The 20,737-nt window shown below is 70.0% G+C and overlaps 2 protein-coding genes across 4 annotated transcripts in view; both read left to right on the top strand.

Moving 5' to 3' along the window:
* Positions 1–3,427, top strand: part of CCDC124 (coiled-coil domain containing 124) — a 9,845-nt gene extending 6,418 nt beyond the window's left edge. The window contains exons 3-5 of the mRNA XM_074928162.1: positions 666–852; positions 1,197–1,311; positions 1,615–3,427. Coding sequence (XP_074784263.1) covers positions 666–852; positions 1,197–1,311; positions 1,615–1,819 — 507 coding nt within the window. The 3' untranslated portion in view covers positions 1,820–3,427. The remainder of the gene's footprint in view (positions 1–665; positions 853–1,196; positions 1,312–1,614) is intronic.
* A 4,304-nt stretch (positions 3,428–7,731) lies between these two features.
* KCNN1 (potassium calcium-activated channel subfamily N member 1) lies at positions 7,732–19,892 on the top strand. 3 transcript variants are annotated; one of them, XM_074927954.1, is made up of 10 exons: positions 7,732–7,941; positions 12,527–12,642; positions 13,760–14,197; positions 14,274–14,369; positions 14,767–14,907; positions 17,001–17,142; positions 17,258–17,368; positions 18,341–18,443; positions 19,181–19,250; positions 19,348–19,892. In XM_074927954.1, the coding sequence occupies exons 3-10, from the start codon at positions 13,817–13,819 to the stop codon at positions 19,600–19,602; spliced, it is 1,299 nt and encodes a 432-aa protein (XP_074784055.1). In that variant the 5' UTR covers positions 7,732–7,941; positions 12,527–12,642; positions 13,760–13,816; the 3' UTR covers positions 19,603–19,892. The 3 variants fall into 3 exon arrangements, with proteins under 3 accessions (XP_074784055.1, XP_074784054.1, XP_074784056.1); XM_074927953.1 differs by having other exon boundaries at positions 14,489–14,907; positions 18,341–18,468; positions 19,348–19,888; XM_074927955.1 differs by lacking the exons at positions 7,732–7,941; positions 12,527–12,642; positions 13,760–14,197 and having other exon boundaries at positions 14,275–14,369; positions 18,341–18,468; positions 19,348–19,889.
* The last annotated feature ends 845 nt before the right edge of the window (positions 19,893–20,737 follow it).

Raw genomic sequence — 20,737 nt, 5'->3', positions numbered from 1 at the left:
GTGTGACGCTGCCCCAAAGAGAGATGTTTGCTTGTTGTTCCTTTCTTTCTGCCAGAACTTACAGGCTTGGGGAGAGGAGGGGAAAAACTCAAAGCCGAAGTGCTGAAAGACCCCAAGGGCCTGTTGCATGGTCTTGTCACCCTCTTCCCTGGGCCTCGGAGGGCAAAGTGGCTCTTAAACCTCTTCTGGAGCGTTTTAAAATTGCCACAAGAGCTGTGTTGCTTGTTGAATTCGGTCTAATCACCTGTCCCAGCTCTTAGGAAGAGCATGAGCCGGGCTTAAGGACAAATTCAGCCTCTTGGCTTGTCTCAAACAACAGCTGAACTTTCAACCTCCCACCACTTATTAAAATTAAAGTGGAAAACTTAATCTGATTGTCAGCAGCCCTGGCTGGCACCTCCCGCTCCTTCTCGACGGCAGGGTTGTGTTTCGCAGCACCGACGTCACGGGGAGCCAGCGCGTGGTCGCGGGCAGGGCAGGGACGGGGGAATTATTATTCTGAAGGGACGGGCCAGGCCCTTGCTGGAGGTCGGGGGGAACCAGCCAACGTCCTGCTCGGGCTGTCAGTGCTGCCTCCTCTTCAGGTGGGGTTCCCCGCTCCTCTGAGGGGTAGTTGGATCCCTCTGCCGAAGGGTGAAGGTGACCTGGTCCTTCCTCCCTTCCAGGAAGAGAGGGAGAAGCGGCGCCTGGAGCAGCTGGAGCGTAAGAAGGAGCTGCAGCGCCTGCTGGAGGAGGAAGACTCGAAGCTGAAAGGGAAGTCGCCCAAGCAGGTCACTCCGGGCAAAGTCACCAGAGCCCAGATCGAGGAGACGATCAGGAAAGACCAACAGCAGAAGGAGAATGCGGACACAGGTTTGGGGAAACCACAGAAAGGCCCTGACAGCTGCGGGGGGCTGGGGGGCGGGAAGGGGGGGCTCTTCCTCTTCCACCCACCGTCGCTGAAGGACAAGGGGTTCGGAAGGCAAAGGCTGCCTGCAGCAATCCCCTGCGGCCTGCTTTGCTGTGTCTGTGACCCACACCCAAATGGGGGGGAAAAAAAAAACCCCTCCTGTCACCTTGAGGCGGAGAAAGCAGGCAGCTTCTCTCCCAGGACTGGGGCTGAACTCTGAGTTTTCAGAGTGCTTTGGAAAACCCTTTTCTGAGGGTTTTGTGCAAGTCTGGATTTGATGTTAACGGCTTTCCCTCTCCCTGTGCAGTGGAGAAGGAGAAGACTCACTTGGAGGTGCCCTTGGAGGAGAACATCAACAGAAGGGTGCTGGAGGAAGGCTCGGTGGAGGCCAGGACGATTGAGGATGCCATCGCTGCCCTCAGGTACGCGGCCGTGGCGTAGCCGTGTTCTCCTTGGAAGGCGGCGTTTTCCTTACGAGAAATTCTTGCAGGTCCTCCCTCCCCCAGAACTGGCTGCTTTTTCCACTTTGTGACTCTCGACAGCGAGAGCAGGACACGACCCTGCCCTGTTGTTCTGGGGAGAATATTTGAAGCGGGTCGGGGAAGGATCACGGGGTTTTCTGCTTTATCACCCGGGTTCTTCTGTCTGCGCTGGCGGGGCTCGGGGCGGGGCTCGGGGCTGCAGGGAGGGGTCCCTGACGTGTGTCTCCCTCCCAACTCCCTCAGCGTTGCCAACGATCCGGACCGGCACCCCGAGCGCCGGATGAAAGCCGCCTTCACAGCCTTTGAAGAGGTCCATCTGCCCCGCCTGAAGCAAGAGAACCCCAACATGCGCCTGTCCCAGCTCAAGCAGCTCCTCAAGAAGGAGTGGATGAAGTCTCCAGAAAACCCCATGAACCAGAGGCACAAAGCTTACAACAGCCAAAAGTAGAACTAGAGCTGATCGTCCCCCCACCCCGGACAGTGGGCTGGAGCCCAAGGGCTCCGCTCCCGTAAAACCAGGAGACACAAGGATCCTCCTCTCCTTTTGTTTCCCTCCCCTGACCCCACTTTCTGTCTCTCTCTGTTGAATTCAAGATAAGCACGAGGCCACGGCTCGCCTGGGGACCCCTCAGCATCCCGCCGCCCTCGCTGATGGCCTGTCCCCCCCCTCGACACCCCCCCCCCACAGGCAGCTGGTGCAGAGCGACCCGCACGGACTCACACTACCTTCACGCTTCCCAGTTTGGTTATTATCTTCCCCAAAAAGCTCCTCACTGGCTTCCAGACCTTCGGCAGGGGCAGCCCAAGTCCCGAGGTCGGGACCCCCGCGCCGGTTGGCCCCGTGCGTTAACCCGCCCGCAGCCGGGACCTGAGCCCAGCTGCCTTCACCCCGGCCTCTGCCCTGCCTGCATTTCTGCCACCGTCACGAGGAAGGCGCCTGCCCTCTCTTGCTCCTGTCGCCCTCGGTGCTGGCGAAGAGATTCCAGACGGGGATCTGGTGGCCCCGCTGCCGGCCACCTCCCTCCCCTCGATCTCACCCGGCGAGGAGGAACCACACCGGGAGCGGAAGCTCTGTCGGCACCGCGTCGTGAGGAAGAGAGAAAAATAACCTTGGAGGGGGAGTGGGAGCAGTACCGCAGCACCGCACGGTTCCTGCCTCGGCCGCGCAGCACGCGGCTGCCAGACTTCTCTGAGTGACTCCTGGTGGCCTTGCTGGTGGGACGGGGGGGGGGGCTGCAGCCCCGCGCCACCCAAGAAATGGCCCCAAGAAGGGAAAAACGCTGCTTCTCCCATCGCTTCTTCCCCTGCCTGCTCCTGGGCTCGGGTGAGAAAGTGTCCCGTGGGCCCGTGGAAGGGGACGTGGGACTGTCAGCTCAGCAGCTTCCCCCGCCGCTGGACCGAGGGCGCTGACGGGGCCGAGCCACCGCCGCTGGCCCCGGGCCCGGAGGAATCGGTGAGCTCCCCTGCGAGGGCCGGGCTGGAGAGGCCGAACCCCTCGCCTCTGGGCTTTTCCTCTCTTCCCTCTCCCCTTTCCCATCTCTTCCCGCTCTCCTTTGGGAGCAAAATTCCCTCCTAAGGTCCAAACCCTTGACCGGGCAGCAGCTCCGTTGCCGTTGGTGCTTGACCTGGGTGTGGAACCGGGGGCTGCCAAAGCCAGACCAAAAAAAAAAAAAAAAAAAAAAATCTCGTGTCTCGTGGCTGACTTGGCGGCCCGTTGGGGTTTCTTCTGAGGGTTTTCTCCCGAACAGGGCTTCGTCCCCGGGCAGGGAACGGGCAGGGAGGGTTGCAGGAGTCTTCAAGGCTGCGGAAGCATTTGCACTTTGGCGGGGAAGGGCTTTGAGGCGACGGCGCCGAAGCCGGGGGGGGCTGTGGCCGTTTCGGGGCTCTCCCCAGCCCTCTCTGCACCCTGCCAGCGTGTCCCCCCGACCCCGCACCCCCAAACCCAGCGGGTAGAGCCGGGGAGGAATGCACCCGGCGTCTCCCTTTCCTGTGAGAAGTTTGTTGTGTTTGAACCCATTAAAAATAAAAACCCAAACCCTGACCCTGTTCACTTGTTGAGGGAATAAAGGCTGAGGGTGGAGGGCTCTGGTTTCCGGGGGGGTGGGCTGGGACTGTTCCCTGAAATGGCTCCTAAAAAAATCCTGGAGTTTGGGGGGGGGGTTCCTGCCTGCCTTGGGGATCTCTTGGAGGACGGGGGGTGCCTCCCCCCAGCAGGGTGTGGGGCGTGTGTGGCTCAGCCGCGGCGGTGGAGGAGGCTGCCGGCAGCTGCCCGCTGCCTGCCCACTCCCTGCCCGCTGCCTGCCCGCTGCCTGCCCGCTCCCTGCCCGCTGCCTGCCCTGCCCCTGCCCGCTCCCTGCCCGCTGCCTGCCCGCTCCCTGCCCACTGCCTGCCCGCTGCCTGCCCGCTCCCTGCCCTGCCCCTGCCCGCTGCCTGCCCGCTGCCTGCCCTGCTCCCTGCCCGCTCCCTGCCCGCTGCCTGCCCTGCCCCTGCCCGCTCCCTGCCCGCTGCCTGCCCGCACCCTGCCCGCTCCCTGCCCTGCCCCTGCCCGCTGCCTGCCCTGCCCCTGCCCGCTCCCTGCCCACTGCCTGCCCGCTCCCTGCCCTGCCCCTGCCCTGCCCCTGCCTGCACCCTGCCCTGCCCCTGCCCTGCCCCTGCCCGCTCCCTGCCCGCTCCCTGCCCGCTGCCTGCCCGCACCCTGCCCGCTCCCTGCCCTGCCCCTGCCCTGCCCCTGCCCGCTCCCTGCCCTGCCCCTGCCCTGCCCCTGCCCGCTCCCTGCCCGCCCCTCCAGGATGCTGAAATAAGGAGCCCACATGAGTGTTCCCCTCCCTTGGCTGAGCTGGAAACCCCCCCCCCCAATCCCCCCGCGGGCTGTGTCCCCCCCCTTATCGCTGGGGGGGTGGGGGGTGCCCCCTCCCTGCCTTCACCCGCCCCCCCCGCCGTGGCGCAGAGGCCTTCAGCTCCTGCACAGCCCCGGCTTTGTGCAGCAGAGCCCACCCTCCTCCTCCTCCTCCTCAGCACTGCGGCAGTGCCGTGGTGCCCCCCCCGCCTCGAGGGGTTGGGGGGGGGGGGGAGAATATTCGGGCACTGATTGCACGGGGAGGCGGGGGGCTGCGGCATGCAATCCCCCCCCCCCAAAAAAAAAGATCCTCCACCGTGTCAGCCCCAGGGGAAGGGGATCCCTGCCCCCCCCCCGCCGTGATGCAGGGCCCCCCCTCGCTGTGCTCAGTGCATGGGGGGGGGTAGAGGGGGCTGATGTGTGTGTGTCCCCCCCCCCAATCCATTTCAGGGAAGGGATCCCCCGTTCCAAGGGAGGGGTTAGTGGGGAACCCCCCCAGTGCAGGGTGGGGCTTCCCCAGTTACAAAGAAAGGATTAATGGGGGGAATCCCTCGCTGGGGGGGGGGGGGGGAACGCACGGGACCCCCCCCCCCCCCCAGTGCGAATTAACGGGGGCAGGGCAGGGCCCCCCCGTTACAAGAGCGGGATGTGGGGGAATCCCGCGGCGCAGGGAGGGATCCCCGGGGCACGGAAGGGGTTAACGGGGGAACACCCCCCCCCTCCCCACTGCAGGGGGGGGGTTGTGCCCCCCCCTCAGCGAAGCGGTTACCGGGAGGGGGGGGGGGGGCTCCCCGCTGCCGGAGGGGGGAGGGATTCCCCGCCCCGCCCCTCCGGGGATTCCCCCTCCCTCTCCTTCCCCCCCCCCCCCCGGTTGTTGATGGGGGGGGGCGGGGGGGGGCCATGCGCAGCCTGCGGGGGGGAGGAGGAGGAGGATGATGGGGGGGGGCGCTGCTGCCATGGCAACGGGCTGCGGGGGCGGGGGAACCCGCGGGGGGGGGGCGATCACGCGGCTCCGGGATCCTCGCAGCGCTCGCGCAGCCGCGCAGGGCATCCCCCCCCCCCCCCCCAAAACGGGCATCCCCCCCCCCCCCCCCGCGGTAACGGGCACCCCCCAGCACCGAGCACCCCCCCCCGCAGCCCCCCCCTCCCTCTGCAGCATGTGCACGCTCTGCACCATCCCCCCCCCCCCCCCCCCAGCTCTGGGCACACCCCCTGCACCACGCAGCCCCCCCCCCCCCTCCTTGCACGCCACAGCCCCCCCCGCACCCCCCCGCACCCCCCCGCGCACTGCAGCACCGCGCCCGGAGCTGGGCGGGCAGCCCCTGCGCCTCCCCCCCCCCCCCAGCCGGGCGTGTGAACCTTGCACACGCACACGGCGTGAGGCAGCTCCTTGCACAAGCACACAAAGCCTCGTGCCCTCCCTTGCACACGCACGCAGGGAGGCAGCCCCTTGCACAAGCACCCGGGCACGAAACCTCTCGTGCGACCCCTTGCACACGCGCACAGAACGCTGCAGCCCCCTTGCACGCGCGCACAAAGCCACGTGTGCAACGCCTTGCACACGGAGCAGACACGGTGATGCAGCCCCTTGCACGCGCACAAGGCCGTGTGTGCAATGCCTTGCACACACGCACACGGTGATGTAACCCCTTGCACGCACACACACACACACAAAGCCGTGTGTGCCATCCCTTGCACGCGCACACGGAGTGGTGCAGCCCCTTCGCACACGCGCACGGAGCGACGCGAAGCCCCTTGCACACGCGCACGCAAAGCCACGTGCAATCCCTTGCACACGCACCCACAGCGCTGCAACCCCCCTCGCACGTGCACAGAGTGGTGCACACCCTCGCACACGCACACAGCTGTGCGTGCAGCCCCTCACACAGACACACAAAACCACGTGTGCAAGCCCTTGTGCACGCACAGCCCTGTGTGTCACCCCTTGCACGCTCACACGCACCCCCCCCCCCCGTGTGCACCCCCCGTGCTTTGCTCCATGCACCCCCACAGCCCCTGGGCACACTCGCAGCTGCTTGCACACGCGTGTGCCCCGCCGCCCAGGGCGAGGAGGTTGTTGGGGGGGGGACACACACTGCAGGGGGGTGGGCAGCACCCACACACCCCCCCGCAGACCCCCCCCCGCCCGCACACCCCCCGCAGCCGAGCGCGGGTGCAACACCCGCCGAATCCGGGGGCCCCCGACACCCCCCCGCCTCCACCAGGCCTTTGGGGGGGGGTCCCGGTGTCCCCATCCCCCCCCCCCTTAGTGCACATCGGGGGGGGGGGGGGGGGGGGGGCGGTGGTCGCCGTGTCACCCCGTGCCAGGCCAAACGTTGGGTTTCTTTGTGTGCAACTGGGGGCTACTGGAGGCTACTGGGGGGCTACCAGGGGCAAAGTTGGGCGGGTGGGGGGGGGCACCGCGGTGGCTCCGCGCTTCCACCGCCCCGGGGGGGATGCGGGGGGGGGGGGGGGGGGGATACGCAGGGGGACGGCGATCGCCCACGTCGTTTCCCTCCCCCCCCCCCCCCCCCCCGCAGATGTGGCAATTAAAATGGGGGAGCCGGCGAGCGGCTAATTTTAGCCGCAGACAATAGCCGCGGTGGCCGGGGGGGCCCGGGGGGGCCGCGGGTGTGCGCGGCTGCGCGTGTGAGCGGAATCGCAACGCCGCCGCATCGCCGCCCCGGCAGCCGCCGTGCGCCGGGGGAAACCGAGGCACGAAGAAGTGGTGGTTTGGTTTTTTTTTTTTTGGGGGGGGGGGGGAAATCCTAAAAAAAAAAAAAAATAAAAATAAATAATAAAAAAAAAATTCCCTGGGGCTAACGACGAGGCCCCCAGCTTGGCCCCCGGCCCCCAGCGCCGGGCCGGCGGAGCCTCCCGGTGAACCGGGCTCAGCACCGGGCCGGCACGTGCCGACACCGGGCCATGGTCAGCGGCGGCGGCGCTCGAGGGGAGCGGAGGCCGGGCTCTGTCTGCAGGTGGGTGAACCGGGGGCGGGGGGGGGTCTGTGGGGGCTGGGGACCCCCCCTCAGCACCTGGGGGAACCCCCGGATTCCTGGGGAAACACCCCGCACCTTCTCCATCCGGGTTCCTGGGGATCCCCTGGCTCGTGGGGACCCCCCCGATGGAGCAGGGGGGTGCCCGGGGTGGGGGGGGGGGAAACGCTCTTTGAGAAGGGGATGCCGGGGGGGGGGCACCCCGGGGGTCTGTGGCAGGCAGGGCTCGTTTAGCTGCCCCCCCCCCCCCCCCAACATTCTCCCTCCCACCCTCCTCCTCGGGCTCCCCATCTTAGGGGGGGGGGTGTCGCGGGGTGGGGGGGGGCTGGATGGGGGTAGGGGGGGGCGGGCGGCAGCCCCCGGCGGTGACAATGAGGACGCGATGGGAGTGACTCTGCCCGGCTAAAAATATCCTCCTGCCCCCCCCTTCCCTCCGCCAGCGCCGCGGCCTCAAGGTCACTGCCAGCCTCGGCGGGGCCGTCGGGGGGGACGCGGGGGTGTGGGGCGGGGAACCCCCCGGCTCCCCCCCCCCGCACACACACACACACACACACACACACACACCCCTCCACCGCGCCACGGCTCCCACACGCGCCCGGGCACGGCCACCGGCGCCACCGTCGCTCCGGCGCGCAGAGAACCGCGACCCCCCCCCGCCCCGACACGTGCCCCCGCGCCGTCCCCGGGACACCCCGACTCGTCCCGACGCTCCCCCCCCGTAGCACGGGGCCGTGGCAAGTGAGCGGGCGCGGGGGGGGGTGGCAGCGGCGGGGACCCCGGGGACTGGTGTCCCCCCGGTTGTGGTTGGGTGCTTGTGCGGGGGGGGCGCGGGGGGACACCGCGGATACGTTGCGCTGCTCCGGGCGAGCCCCAGCGGCCGGAGTCGGGGGATGGCGGAGGCGATCGTGTGGCTGCGGGAGCCGAAGCCACGAGGCTACCGAGGGGAGCGCGGCCGAGCGGGTCGGGGGCCCTCGGTGCTCCCCGGTCGCCGGCGCGGCCGCGGCGGGACAGGGCCCCGCTCCGCACCCAGCTCAGCACCCGCCCACCCCGCGGAGCCCCCGCGCCGCAAACGAGCCCCGGTGGATCCGACGACGGCGGCGGGAGCCGGCCGTGCCGGGGGGGGGGTCTGCGGCCGGCGAGCGGCTGCCGGGGCCTCGGGCCGCGCGTGGCGTTTGCCGGGGTGGGCGCTCGGGGCCCCCCCGGCACGTTCCGGCACCGCGCGGGTGCTGGGATCCTCGTCGCGCCCAGTGGGCCGCGGCGCAGCCGTCGAGGCTGGGGGCGTGGGGCCCTCCCTGCCCCTCCCGACCTTCCCCGTGACCTTGGGCCGCCCCCGGGGACCCCGCGCGGGGCTGGGGACCGCGGTGGCCGTGGGGACACCCCCGCGGTGGCGGGGACCCCCGCCCCGCCGTGCGAGGACGGGGCTCTCCAAAGGTGCTGGTGAGGTTTGGGGGAAAACACGCCAACCCCTCCCTGCCCGAGGGGCGTAGTGGCGGTGTCGGGGGCAGCGGGGACACCCGTGTCCCCCCCCCGCGTGGGGGGTCCGGCGTGGCCCGGCGGGGGCAGCCAGGCGGAGCGGCTTTGTCCTTCGGCTGAGCCGAGGCGCGTGGGGGGGGCGACGGGCGAACCCGGCGCAGCGGCTTTGTCTGGGGACGGCGGCGCGGTGGCAGCGAAGGGGGGGGGGCGTGGGGAGCCTGAAACCCCCCCCCTCCCCACACCCCGCAGCCCCCCCCAACCCCAGGCACCCACTCAGGTAGGGCGTCCCCCGCCCGCGTGTCCCCCCCGGAGGTGGGAGGGATGGGGATGGGGTCCCCCTCGGGCTAGGGGGGGGGTGGGGGGCTCGGGGGGGCCCTGGCTGCCTCCGCCAGCCCTGGGGACACCGGTGCTGCCCCCCCGCCCCCCTCCTGGGGGGCACGATCCAGCCCCGGCCCCGGAGCGTCTCGGTGGGGCTCAGGGGAGGGTTTTTCTGGGGGAGACCCCGGGACAAGCCGGGGATTCCCCTGCGCGGCGGCGGGGCCGGGAGCTTCGGGTGTCCCCACGTGTCCCCACGTGTCCCCACGCGGGTGCCAGCCCGCCTGCCCTCCCCCACCCGCACCCGCAGACACCCCCCAGCCCCACGGGTGGGAACGGGCCAAATCCTGCGTGGGGTAAATCACCCCCCGGTGCTGGGCTCAGCCCCTTTGTCCCGGCCCCAAGGTGCTGGGGCGGACACAAGGGGCCCGGGGGGGGGTGACGGGGGGGACCCGGCCGCTGGCGTCACCGGGGGTCCCGCGGCGGCCGGGCTTGGCTGAGCCCTCCCGGTGCTCTCCGCCAGCCCCGGAGGGCTCAGATGGCCCCGTCCCCCCGCTTCAACCAGGCTCAGCCCCCCCCCCCTGCTCTGCCTTTGGGGGGGCAGCGGCAGTGTCCCCCCCACACACACCCCCCCAGCCCCGTGCCGGCGGGTGGGCAGCGCCGTTCGCGGGGGCCGGGGGCTCCCGCCGGTCCCGGCAGATGCTTCCCCAGCCCGGGACATATGGCCGGGGCTTGGCGCCCGAGGAACCGGGGCCACCGCGGGGAACCTGGGGGGGGCAAGGGGGGGACCTGCAAGGGGTCTGATGCACTTTGTGCACCCGGCAAACCCCGTGTGGCCCCCCCCCCCCCAACCCCCCAACACGGTACCAGCCGGCGGGGAGCCCCTGCAGCCCCGGGGTGGGGGGGCACAATGTGGGTCCCACCGCCCCGAGCACCCCAGGGGGGGGTTCCCCAGTCACACCCCCCCCACACCCCCGGAATGGCAGCGGGACCGTGACCGTGGCACCCAGCTGGGGGGGCCCGTGGGCACGGCGCCGGCACCAACCGCTGCTCCCCCCAGAATTCCTGCCCTGCCCTCCCCGGGACCACGATTCCCAGGCCGGAATTAGCGAGCGGGCAAGAAATAAATCACCCGCGGGAGCCTTTCGGCCGCCCGCCTCTATTTTTAGCTGCACCCTCTCTCCTCTGCAGTTGCTTCCAGGCACGGGGGGGGGAGCCGGGGGGGGGGGTGTCCCACAGCCACCCCCAGGGCACCGGGTGCTGCCGCAGCCTGGCAGTGTGGGGGTTAAACCACGTCCCCCCCCTGCCCAGCCTGTGTCCCCTGGGATCCCCCTTAGCACCCCTTCACCCACATCCAGCCCACAGCCCCCCCCCCCGCCTCTCCCCGGGGACCCCCACGCCCCATTGAGGGGAAACGAGCCCCCCCCCCATGTGTGGGTGCCCCGTGTCCCAGCCCCGAGCGTTGCCAGGGTGGGGTGTGGGGGGGCGGCAGGAGCACCCCGCGGCCGCGCCGACACCCGGGCTGCGGCGGTGGGCGTCCTGCTGCCGCATCGCCGCCAACCTCCCGGTGCGGGAGCTGCCGGGAGCGCGCGGGGCCGCTGCTCAAGGACAGACGGTGGCCACGGCTGGTGGCCACGGCCAGGAGCAGGCCGGGGGGAACCTGCCACCTCCCCGGCCCCCACGCTGAGGCCGTGGAGGTCCCACGCCGGGCGCCCCTGAGCATCCCGCCACCGTGACCCCCGCGGGGACAGGGGATGGGGGGGGACGGGGACCCCCTCAGGGCTTCACGGTTTTAATCAACCCTCCGGGAGCCGAATCCTGTCGGCAACGTCGTTATTGATGTTCTAACGGCGGGGGGGGGGGGAGAAGAAGATTTAATAAGGCCCATTTATGCCGCCATCAATAGGAGCTATTAGTGAAATGACCACGGAGCGATGGTTAATAAAATATTTACTGTCATCCCTCTGCGAGGGCTTTGGGGGCGGCTTCACCGACCCCATCCCAGGTGCCAAAAAGTTTTCCGGGCCGTGGGGGGGGGAGTGTTCTGCCCCGGCACCTCCGCGGCGAAGAGGCCTGGGGCCAGCAATCCCGGGAAACCGCTTCCCCTCCGCCCTGCCCGCTGCGTCTTTTTTCTCCCCAACCGAGTATTAAAAAGAAATCGGAGCCCATTTTCCCGCAATAAATTTGGCAGAATGGAGCGAAAATGATCCGGCTCTGGAGCGGAGCCAGCGGCCCCGGCTCCACACCGGGGAGCGGCCGGGCGCTGCAGCTCGGCCTTTGCTCCCCGGCTCCGGTGTGTCCCTCGGGGGACGGGGCCCCAAAGCCTTGTGACCCCCCCCCCCCCTCGCTATGGTGGGGCTCAGGGCCGGGGGGGGGCCCTTCCCGGGTGTCCCCGCACCGGGGAGCGGGTGCCGTTGGGAACGGGGGAGCCGCTGCCGGTTGTTGGGGTGTTGGCCGGGCTGGGCCGCAGCAGGACGCGGGGCTCGGAGGCCTGAATCTTTTTTGGGGGGGCAGGGGAGCGCTGCTGGCCCCCCCCTCCAGGGTACGGCCCCGCTGCAGGGCTGGGGGAGAGGTTACGGGGACCCCCCCCCAGCTCCCCTGTGCAAGGGCAGCGACCTGGCCTGGCCTGGCCCCTCTGACCCGGGCGGGTGTTTGGGGCCTGTCGTGCAACGGGGCTGTTGGTGCAACGGGGACACTCGTGCAACGGGGCTGTTGGTGCAACGGGGCCGCTTGTGCAATGGAGTCGTCGGTGTGACGGAGTTGTTGGTGCTGGGGGAGTCGGTGCTGCCTGTAACGGGGCTGCTTGTGCGACGCAGCCCCTCGTGCAATGGGGCCGCTTGTGCAAGGGGGCCGCTCGTGCGCTGTAGCCCGTCGTGCGATGAGGCTGTTGGTGCTGGGGGGGGGGTCTGTGGTGGCTGTGACGGGGCCACTTGTGCAACGGGGCCTCTCGTGCAAGGGGGTTGTTGGTGCTGGGGCGGTCGGTGCTGGCTGTAACGGGGCTGCTCGTGCGACACAGCCCGTCGTGTGACACGGCCGCTCGTGCGCCGGGGCCGTTGGTGCGGGGGGGCCGTGCTGGTGCGTCGGGGCCGATCCTGCCGTGCGGGGTCTGCGCTGGCGGCCGTGGGACCCCCCTGTGCGAGGTGGGGGGGGGGCCTGCTCGTGCCGGGGGGGGGCTGCGCTGGCTCTGCAAGCAGTGGGGCCGGGGGGGGCACCGCGGGGGCTGTCGCCTGCCCCACATGGGGAGGGTGCGGGGCTGGGGGGGCTCTTCCTGCGGACCCCCAAGGGGGGGTCCCTGCCCCTCACCCCGGTGACAAACCAACAGGCCAAAACCGCGGCTCCGTTTGCCCAGTCCCCACTTGCCCACCCTGGCTGCTGGGTTGAGGGGGGGGGGGGGGGGGGGGCCAAGCCCTCTTGGGGTGACCCCCCCCCACCGCAGGCAGGACCCCCGGCTGGGTGTGGTGGTTCTGGGGGTCCCCAGGGCCGCGGCCGAGGGGGTTCGGGGACCCCCATAACGCCGCGTCTCCTCTCGGGCCAGGCGTGGAGGGAAGCCCATGGCCCCCGGACCCCCGGACCCCCCCCGCGCCAAGCCCCGGCCCCGCAGCCCCTAACGCCCCGAGGGCCCCCCCGGCCGGCCCCGGGGAGCCCCAGCAGGTAGGGGGGGTGAGGGGGGGGCGGAGGGGGGGGGCCACGACAAGGCTGTGGGTGCAGAGAGCCGCTGCAGTGTCGGCGGGGGGGTCACGGGGAGCCGGGGGGTGACGGGGGGGGGGGTGTGCTGGGGGTGCTGGAGGCAGCGTGCTGGGGGGGGGGCATGGGGGGGGTGGAGAGGGAGTTCTGGGGGGGTGCCTGGGGGATGATGGGGTTTGGGGCGCAGGGGGCCAGCGCAGCGAGGCGGGGGGGGGTCGGGGGGGCACTGGGGGTGTCATTGGGGGGGGCTGAAAGGGGTGGCGGGGGGGCTGGGCGGGGAGGGGGTGCATGGGGGGGGTTGGCGGGGGGGTCCGGGGCTGTGCCGGGGGGGGGGCACACACACACACACACACACACACACACACACGGGTTGGCGGGGGGGTTTGGGGGCGCGGGGGGGGGTGAGGGAACGCATGGAGGGGGGGGGCGGCGGGGGGCGTGGTCAGCGCTCGGGGGCGTGGCGATGGGGCGTGGCGAGATGCTCGTCACGGGGGGGGCGGGGATGGTCTCCGCCAATGAGGCGTCCGGAGCCGCCTCCGCCCCGCCCCCGAGCGCTCCGGTCCCGCCCCCCCCGCGCCCCCGGGACCGAGCGGGGCTGCGGCGGCGGCGGCGGCGGGACCGGGACCGGCCCGGCGGCAGGTAGCGGGCAGCGGGCGGGCGGCGGGCGGGACGGAGCCCGAGCCCGGCCCGCCCCGGTCCCGGGAGCCCCCGGGGACGTCGGGGGGCGGCGGGGACGCGCAGCTGCAGCTCGTTCCCGGAGCCGTCCCGGGGCCGCGGGCCAGCACCGGGGGGGCCCCGTGGGGCCGGGGGTCCCGTCCTGCCCTTGGTGTGTGTCCCCCCCACACACACACCGGGGGCTGCAGAGGGGGCGGCGGGGCTGCGGCGGGGGGGGGGGGTGTGGGCACGTCCCCCGTGGGCAGGGCCCGTCCCCGGCGCCGTCGAGGCCGGCACCATGTGCCCCGGGAGGCGTCACCCGGTGCCGGGGTGGGGTGAGGGTGCTGCTCCTGGGGACAACACCCCCCCCTCCCCAAAACCCACTCGTGTCCCCCCTCACCCGGCCCCGACACCGTCCCCTCTCCCGCAGGTCGCCCCCGCGCCGCTGAGCCATGCGGGATCGCCCGGCCCCCTCCCCGCCAGAGCCATGAGCGGCTGCCGGTACAATGGGGGGGTCGCACGGCCCCGGGGCCCCCTGAGCGCCTCCACCCGCACCCTGCACCCGCTGGAGGGGGAGACCCAACCGCTGCGGCCCCACCGGCCCCCCGGCCTCGAGGTGGTGGTTTCACAGCCGGAGCAGCCCGGGGGTCCGGATCCCGGCCCGGTGGCGGCCCCGGGGCAGGATGTGACCCAGGAACGGGGGGGACGAGGAGCCCGGAGGAACCAGAACATCGGGTACAAACTGGGGCACCGCCGAGCCCTCTTCGAGAAGCGGAAGCGCCTCAGCGATTACGCCCTGATTTTTGGGATGTTCGGCATCGTGGTCATGGTCACGGAGACGGAGCTGTCCTGGGGGGTCTACACCAAGGTAGGGGTCACGGTGGGTGGGGTGGGGAGGGGAGGGGGGGTCTGGCCAGGCTCACCGCCGCCCGCTCCCCTCGCAGGAGTCATCGTATTCGTTTGCACTGAAATGCCTTATCAGCCTCTCGACCGTCATCCTCCTGGGGCTCATCGTCATGTACCACGCCAGGGAGATCCAGGTGAGGGGCACCCACCGCTGGGTGCTCACCGGGACCACCCCGGGGGGGTCCTCCTGCCCACCCCAACCTTCCCCCCACCCCCACCCCACCTTTCTCCACACCCCCCCCCCCTCCCGCAGCTCTTCATGGTGGATAACGGCGCCGACGACTGGCGCATCGCCATGACCTACGAGCGCATCTTCTTCATCGCCCTGGAGCTGCTGGTCTGCGCCATCCACCCCATCCCCGGGCAGTACCTCTTCACCTGGACGGCGCGGTTGGCTTTCACCTACGCCGCTTCGGTGGCCGACGCCGACGTGGACATCATCCTCTCCATCCCCATGTTCCTGCGGCTGTACCTGATCGGGCGCGTCATGCTGCTGCACAGCAAACTCTTCACCGACGCCTCCTCCCGCAGCATCGGCGCCCTCAACAAGATCAACTTCAACACCCGCTTCGTCATGAAAACCCTCATGACCATCTGCCCCGGCACCGTCCTCCTGGTCTTCAGCATCTCCTCCTGGATCATCGCTGCCTGGACTGTCCGAGTCTGCGAGAGGTGCGTGGGGGGGGGCGGGTGGTGTCCCTGGCTCTTGGGGAGGGGGCGCGTGTGGGGCTGGGGGTGCAGCTGAGGACCCACGGTGCAGAGCGCGGGGTGGGGGGAGAGGAGAGGCCCCTTGGAGAAGAGGCCCCCGCTCTCCGGGCAGAGCCTCGCCGCTGGGACGCTGGGCGGTGGCCGCGGTGGTTTTACCAATCCGAAACCGAGGCGAAGTGGGGGCGTGTTGTCCCCGTGCCCCCCCCGTGGAACACAGCAGGACCCCCCCCTCTCTGCCAGGAGGAGCTGGGTGTGGGGAGGTGTCTCACAGAGGGGACGAGCCCTGGTGCAGGATGTGGCCCGTGCTCCTCAGCTGCGCCCGCCGGGATGCCGGTGTCGGGGGGCCCGTGCCGGTGTCGGGGTGCCCGTGCTCGCCCCTCCTCGGCCGCTGCCCCCCGGGACGTGCATTAACTGCTCTTGTTTTCCCTCCCTGACCGCTCTGCTGCTCGCAGGGACAAACTGTGAGTCACCCCAGGGACCGACAGCGCGTCCTGCACGGGACGTCCCCCCCGCCCCAGGCTTATGCTACCCAGAATTTAGGATTAGCTGCAGCCGGCGGGTGGGGGGGGGAGTCTCAAAGCTGGGGGGCCGGGAGGGGGCAAAAAGGCCGTGAACACGGAAAGAGGCCGGATCCCTTTTCCACTTGGAACCTCAGCGGCTGCTTTCTGGCCCCCCCGTGCCCCCCAGGCGGGGCGGCCGCGGTGCCCAGCCTGGCGGCGGGCACGAGCCGGGGGTCCCGTCGCAGCGTGCGGGGAGTGGGGGGGCGCAGCCGGAGCACGGGTCCGTCAGCCCCGGCTCTTGGGGCGCTCTCGGAGTTGGGGGGTGTGGGGGGGGATGCTTCAGGAATCGCTGCGGGTCCCGGAGAGGGGGAAAACCCCCGGCAAGGAGCGGAGCTGAGCTGGAGCAGCCGGGAAGGAGCCGCTGGATCCTTCTCGTTCCAAACCGGAGGCTCCGGCCGGGGCTCCGAAGGGCTTGTGCTCGGCTCTGGCTGCTGCTGTCGCTCCGCGTCTCCCCTCCTTCACGTGCGCAGAGCCCCGGGGTGTGTGTGGCCCCCCCCCAGCATCGCTCTGCCTCGTCCCTCGGTGCCGGCTGAGGTTCCAAGCCCAAACCGCGCGCGGCTGTGCCGGAGGAGGGGGGGGCCGGGTGGAGGACGCAGCAATCCTAAATTCCTCGCCGCACGCTTGAGTCCACCCCGGCTCGCTCCCGGCTCCTCCCTTCCCTTTTCTCACCCCCCCAGCACCCGGTTTTCCCGGCTCCCCGCTGCTCCCCGCATGCCCCCCCCCACCCCTCCGCTGCCCGGCTTGGCCGCACCCAGCGCTCGGCCCCCGCTGCTCCGTGTCCCCCGGCTGGGCTTGTCCCGGGGGGTCCCTTGGGGAGGGCAGGGGGGGGCACAGCCGTCTACATTCGTGGCGTCGGCGCTGGCCACGAAATCTCCAAGCACAGTGGCCCTCGCTTCCCTGCCAGTGACACCCACGGTGGCCTCAGGGCCCTTTGTAGCCCTGGGCTTGCTCGGAGGGTTGGGGGGGGAGACGTGCCGGGGTGGCCCCCCCTGGGGCTCGCAGAGCCAGGGGTGCTCCGCTCTGGCTGGGTCTGTGTGACCATCCCTGGCTCTGCAAAGAGGAGGTGTCCCCTCCTCGGGGGGGTCCAGCGGTGACACCCGTGTCCTGTGCTTTGAGATCTCTGGGGGAGCCTCGGGCAGACGCCAGTCGCTGCCCTCCGGGCGCGGGGGCTGCTGCTCCGCACCCCTCACCTCCTTGTCCTCATCCAGCCCCCCCCCGAGCCAGCCCCGCTCCTGGGGGTCACAGCTACCCCCGGGGCTTTCCTCCACCCAGCGCCTGTGTCTGGAGTGGCCACACCTGGTGTCCCCAAAGCGTCCCCAGAGTGTCCCCAGCTTCTCTGGGGCCCCACGTTCAGTTTGGGGACTCTCCTGGCCTCAGCCGCCGGATGCGAAAGCAGCTAAAAACCGTGTGGCGAAGCCGGTGGTGCCGTGGCGGGGGGGACACACACACGGGGGGGGACCGGGCCCGTGCGGTGACGGTGGCTGCGGTGTCGGGCAGGTACCACGACAAGCAGGAGGTGACCAGCAACTTCTTGGGGGCGATGTGGCTGATCTCCATCACCTTCCTCTCCATCGGCTACGGGGACATGGTGCCGCACACCTACTGCGGGAAGGGCGTGTGTCTGCTCACCGGCATCATGGTGAGCGGCCGGGGAGGGGAGGGGTGGGCTGTGGGGGGGTGTGGGGACACTCCTGAGCCCCCCCCACCCCCCCGTTCCCGTCGCTGCCCTCACTGCCGGGACTCTCTGCCCGCAGGGTGCCGGCTGCACCGCTCTGGTCGTCGCCGTCGTTGCCAGAAAGCTAGAGCTCACCAAAGCGGAGAAACACGTGCACAACTTCATGATGGATACGCAGCTAACGAAGCGGGTAAGGACCCCCCCGGCTGCCCCCCCCAAACCCGGTGCCACCCCCCCTGGCCCCATCAGACCAGCCCTCTCACAGAATCCCAGAATCACTCAGGCTGGAAAAGCCCCTCGGGATCACCGAGTCCAACTCGACAAAGTTCTCCCCTACCCCACATCCCCCACAGCTCATCCCAACGGCCCTGAAACCCCCCCAGGGATGGGGACTGCCCCCTCCCTGGGCAGCCTGTTCCACTCTGACCACTCTTGCTGGGAAACATTTTCTCCTCCTGCCCAGCCTGACCCTCCCCTGGGGCAGTTTCCAGCCGTTCCCTCTTGTCCTGTCCCTGATCCCCTGGGAGCAGAGCCCAGCCCCAGCCTCTCTGCAATGTCCCGTCAGGAGCTGCAGAGAGGGATGAGGGCTCCCCTCAGCCTCCTCCTCCTCACACTGAACACTCCCAGCTCCTGCCCTGCCTCCTCACAGGACTGATTCTCCAGCCCTTCCCCAGCCTCGTTGCCCTCCCTGCCCTCGCTCCAGCCCCTCCAGATCTCTCTGGGATTGAGGTGCCCAGACCTGGACACAACCCTCCAGGTGTGGCCTCACCAGTGCCGAGCACAGGGGGACTGTCACCTCCCTGCTCCTGCTGCTCACACTAGTGCTGACCCAAGCCAGGAGGCCGTTGGCTTTCTTGGCCACCCGGGCACACGCTGGCTCCTGTCCAGCTGCTGGTCAGTGAGAACCCCCAGACCCTTCTCCCCCAGACAGCTCCAGCCACCCCTCCCCGAGCCCGTAGCCACGCGGGGGGTTGTTGTGGCCCAAGTGCAGGGCCTGGCACTTGCCCTCGTTGAAGCTCGTCCCGTTGACGTTGGCCACCGACCCCGATCTCTCCGAATCTCTCTGTGGAGCCTCCCTTGGGGTCATCTGCGACCCTGCTGGTGACACACGCTCCCTGCCCTCATCAAGATCCATCCCTGACCCCTCTGCTGCTGCTTCCAGGTGAAAAATGCTGCTGCCAACGTACTCAGGGAAACGTGGCTCATCTACAAACACACCAAGCTGGTGAAGAAGATCGACCATGCCAAAGTTCGGAAACACCAGCGTAAGTTCCTCCAAGCCATCCATCAGTAAGTGCCAAACCTTTACCTGCTTCCTACAAGGAGGTTTTCCCCCCCCCCCCCTCCTCCCCAGTGTGGCTTTTGGAAGGAGAGCTGGGCGCTGCCTGGCCCCCCCCCCTCTCCCCCCCCCCCCTCCGCGTTGGCCCCTTGTCCCTGCTGCGGGGACGCTCCCCCTGTGGGTGGGGACCCCGGGGACATCGGGGTGATGCCGGGGGTCTCTGCGTCCCCCGTCCGGCTTCACCCGGGGCAGAGCTGGGGGCTGCGAGCCCCCGGGTGCCTCCTGCTTTGTCGGGGGGGGGAACCGAGGGGTGCTTGGCTTGAGGGGACACACACACACACGGAGGGGGGGGCCGTGCTGCGGCTGCTGTCGTCTCCCTGTGCTCTTCGTGGTGGTATTAAACCTGCTGTTGTGTTTTGTCTCTGTTCTGCCCCGTCCCTGCAGAGCTCAGAAGTAAGTCGCCCCCCCGGGGCTGCTCCTCTCCTCTGTCTGCTCCCGTGTGCATGGGCTCGTCGCTGCAAAATTGGGGGGGTGAGGGGGGGGGGAAACGCGGTGGCGCAGCCCCCCCCCGGGGCTGTCTGGGGCGAGGATGGAGGGACAGAGGCTGCGCTTGCAGAGGGGGATGATGGATGGGGAGGGGGGCGGCTGCATGTCAGGGTGCAGGGGAGTGGCGAGGGGGGGTTTGCTGCCCTTGACCTTCCCCCCCACCCCGTGTCTCGGCAGGTTGAGGAGCGTCAAGATGGAGCAGCGAAAGCTGAACGACCAGGCCAACACGCTGGTGGACCTGGCGAAGGTGAGCGACGCCGGGGCGGCGACGGGGTGGGGGACACCCCTCTTTGCAAGGCGGCGGGGGGGGGGCTCCCGGCGCTGAGCTCCTTCCTCCCCCCCAGACCCAGAACATCATGTACGACATGGTGTCGGAGCTGCAGGAGCGTCACGAGGACCTGGAGAAGCGCCTGGGTGCCCTGGAGAGCAAACTGGAGGCGCTGGGGCTGAGCCTGCTGGCGCTGCCGGGGCTGGTCAGCCAGGCCCTGGGCCAGCAGCAGCGCGAGCTCCTGGGGAGCTGGACCCCCCGGCTCTGCACCCCCTCGCCACCCCCCAGGTCCCCTTCCACCGCCCCCCCCACCTCCTCGGACAGCGGGTGATGGGGTGGAGCGAGGGAAAAGTGGAGGGGGGGGGGTTTTCGGTGGGGAGGGGGGGTGTTATGTCTGGCCATCGTGTGGCTGATTTCAGTAGCTTTGTTCTGTAAAGCCCTGTATAAATTTCCTGCGTTCACTGTGCTGGCGTGAGGCTGGAGCCCCCCCCCACCCCCCCGGGGCCATCCCCTGACCCCCCCCCCCCTCACCCAGTGGCCGGGTGGGAAGCGAGCCCCAGCCTCCAGGAGGGCTTTTTTTTGTTTTAGTGAGGGGGGGGGGATGCAGCAGCTGCTGTGCCAGAGGGGATGGAACAGCCCTTTTTGGGGGGGGGGGGCTGGAGTGGCCCTGGGGAGGGGGGGCAGGAGCTGGGGGGGTGTGGGGGGGGCTGGGAAGGGGAGTGGGGGAGAAGCCAGGAGCCCTGAGTGTTTGGTGGGGGGCTGGGGGGCTGGCTGCCCCCCCCCCCACGGGTGTGGGGGGGGTGTAGGTTGGGGGCAGGGTGGGGGGATGCCTGGGGTCTTGCCTGAAAGGCGCGGAGTTTGGGGGGGGGGGCAGCCCCCCCTCGTGGTTAGAGCAGGGCTGAGCCCCGGGGGTTGATGATTTTTTTTTGGGGGGGGGGGGGGGGCGGCTCTGTTCCTGGCTCTGCCACAAAGTGACCTTGGCGAAGTCACGTCACCTCTCTGTGCCTCAGTTTCCCCCATCTGTAAAATGGGGGGTGGGAGTGGGGAGGGAGGGGGGGGGACAACGGTACCGACCATTGTAAAGTGCTTGAGATTCCTGGATGCAATATTCAACCCAGCCCCCTCCCAGCGGGGTGGGCAAGGACCCTCTGCCGGGACCCCCCCGTGGCCCCGGACCCCCCCCCGGGGGCCGGTCCTGCTCCCCAGCCGGGACCCTCGGCATGGGGGGGGCTGGGGGGGGCTGAGGCGCACATTAAAGGAGGCTGAACTGGACGCGTCGCTCTCTGCTCGTGGCAGCGGGGGCCCGGCGGGAGGGGGGGGGACGACGCACGGGGTCCTGGGTGGGGGGGGAATGCTCGGATGGGGGGGGGATGAATCTTTGCAGCTCCCCTCACCGCGGAGGCTCCCCCCATCTTGAGAACCTTGCGGGGAGGGGGATGAGGCTGATGTGGGGGCTCCAAACCCCC

The sequence above is a fragment of the Athene noctua genome, chromosome 27 (genome assembly GCF_965140245.1).
Source record: "Athene noctua chromosome 27, bAthNoc1.hap1.1, whole genome shotgun sequence".
Lineage (NCBI taxonomy): Eukaryota > Metazoa > Chordata > Aves > Strigiformes > Strigidae > Athene > Athene noctua.
This window is presented reverse-complemented; position numbering and strand designations above follow the sequence as displayed.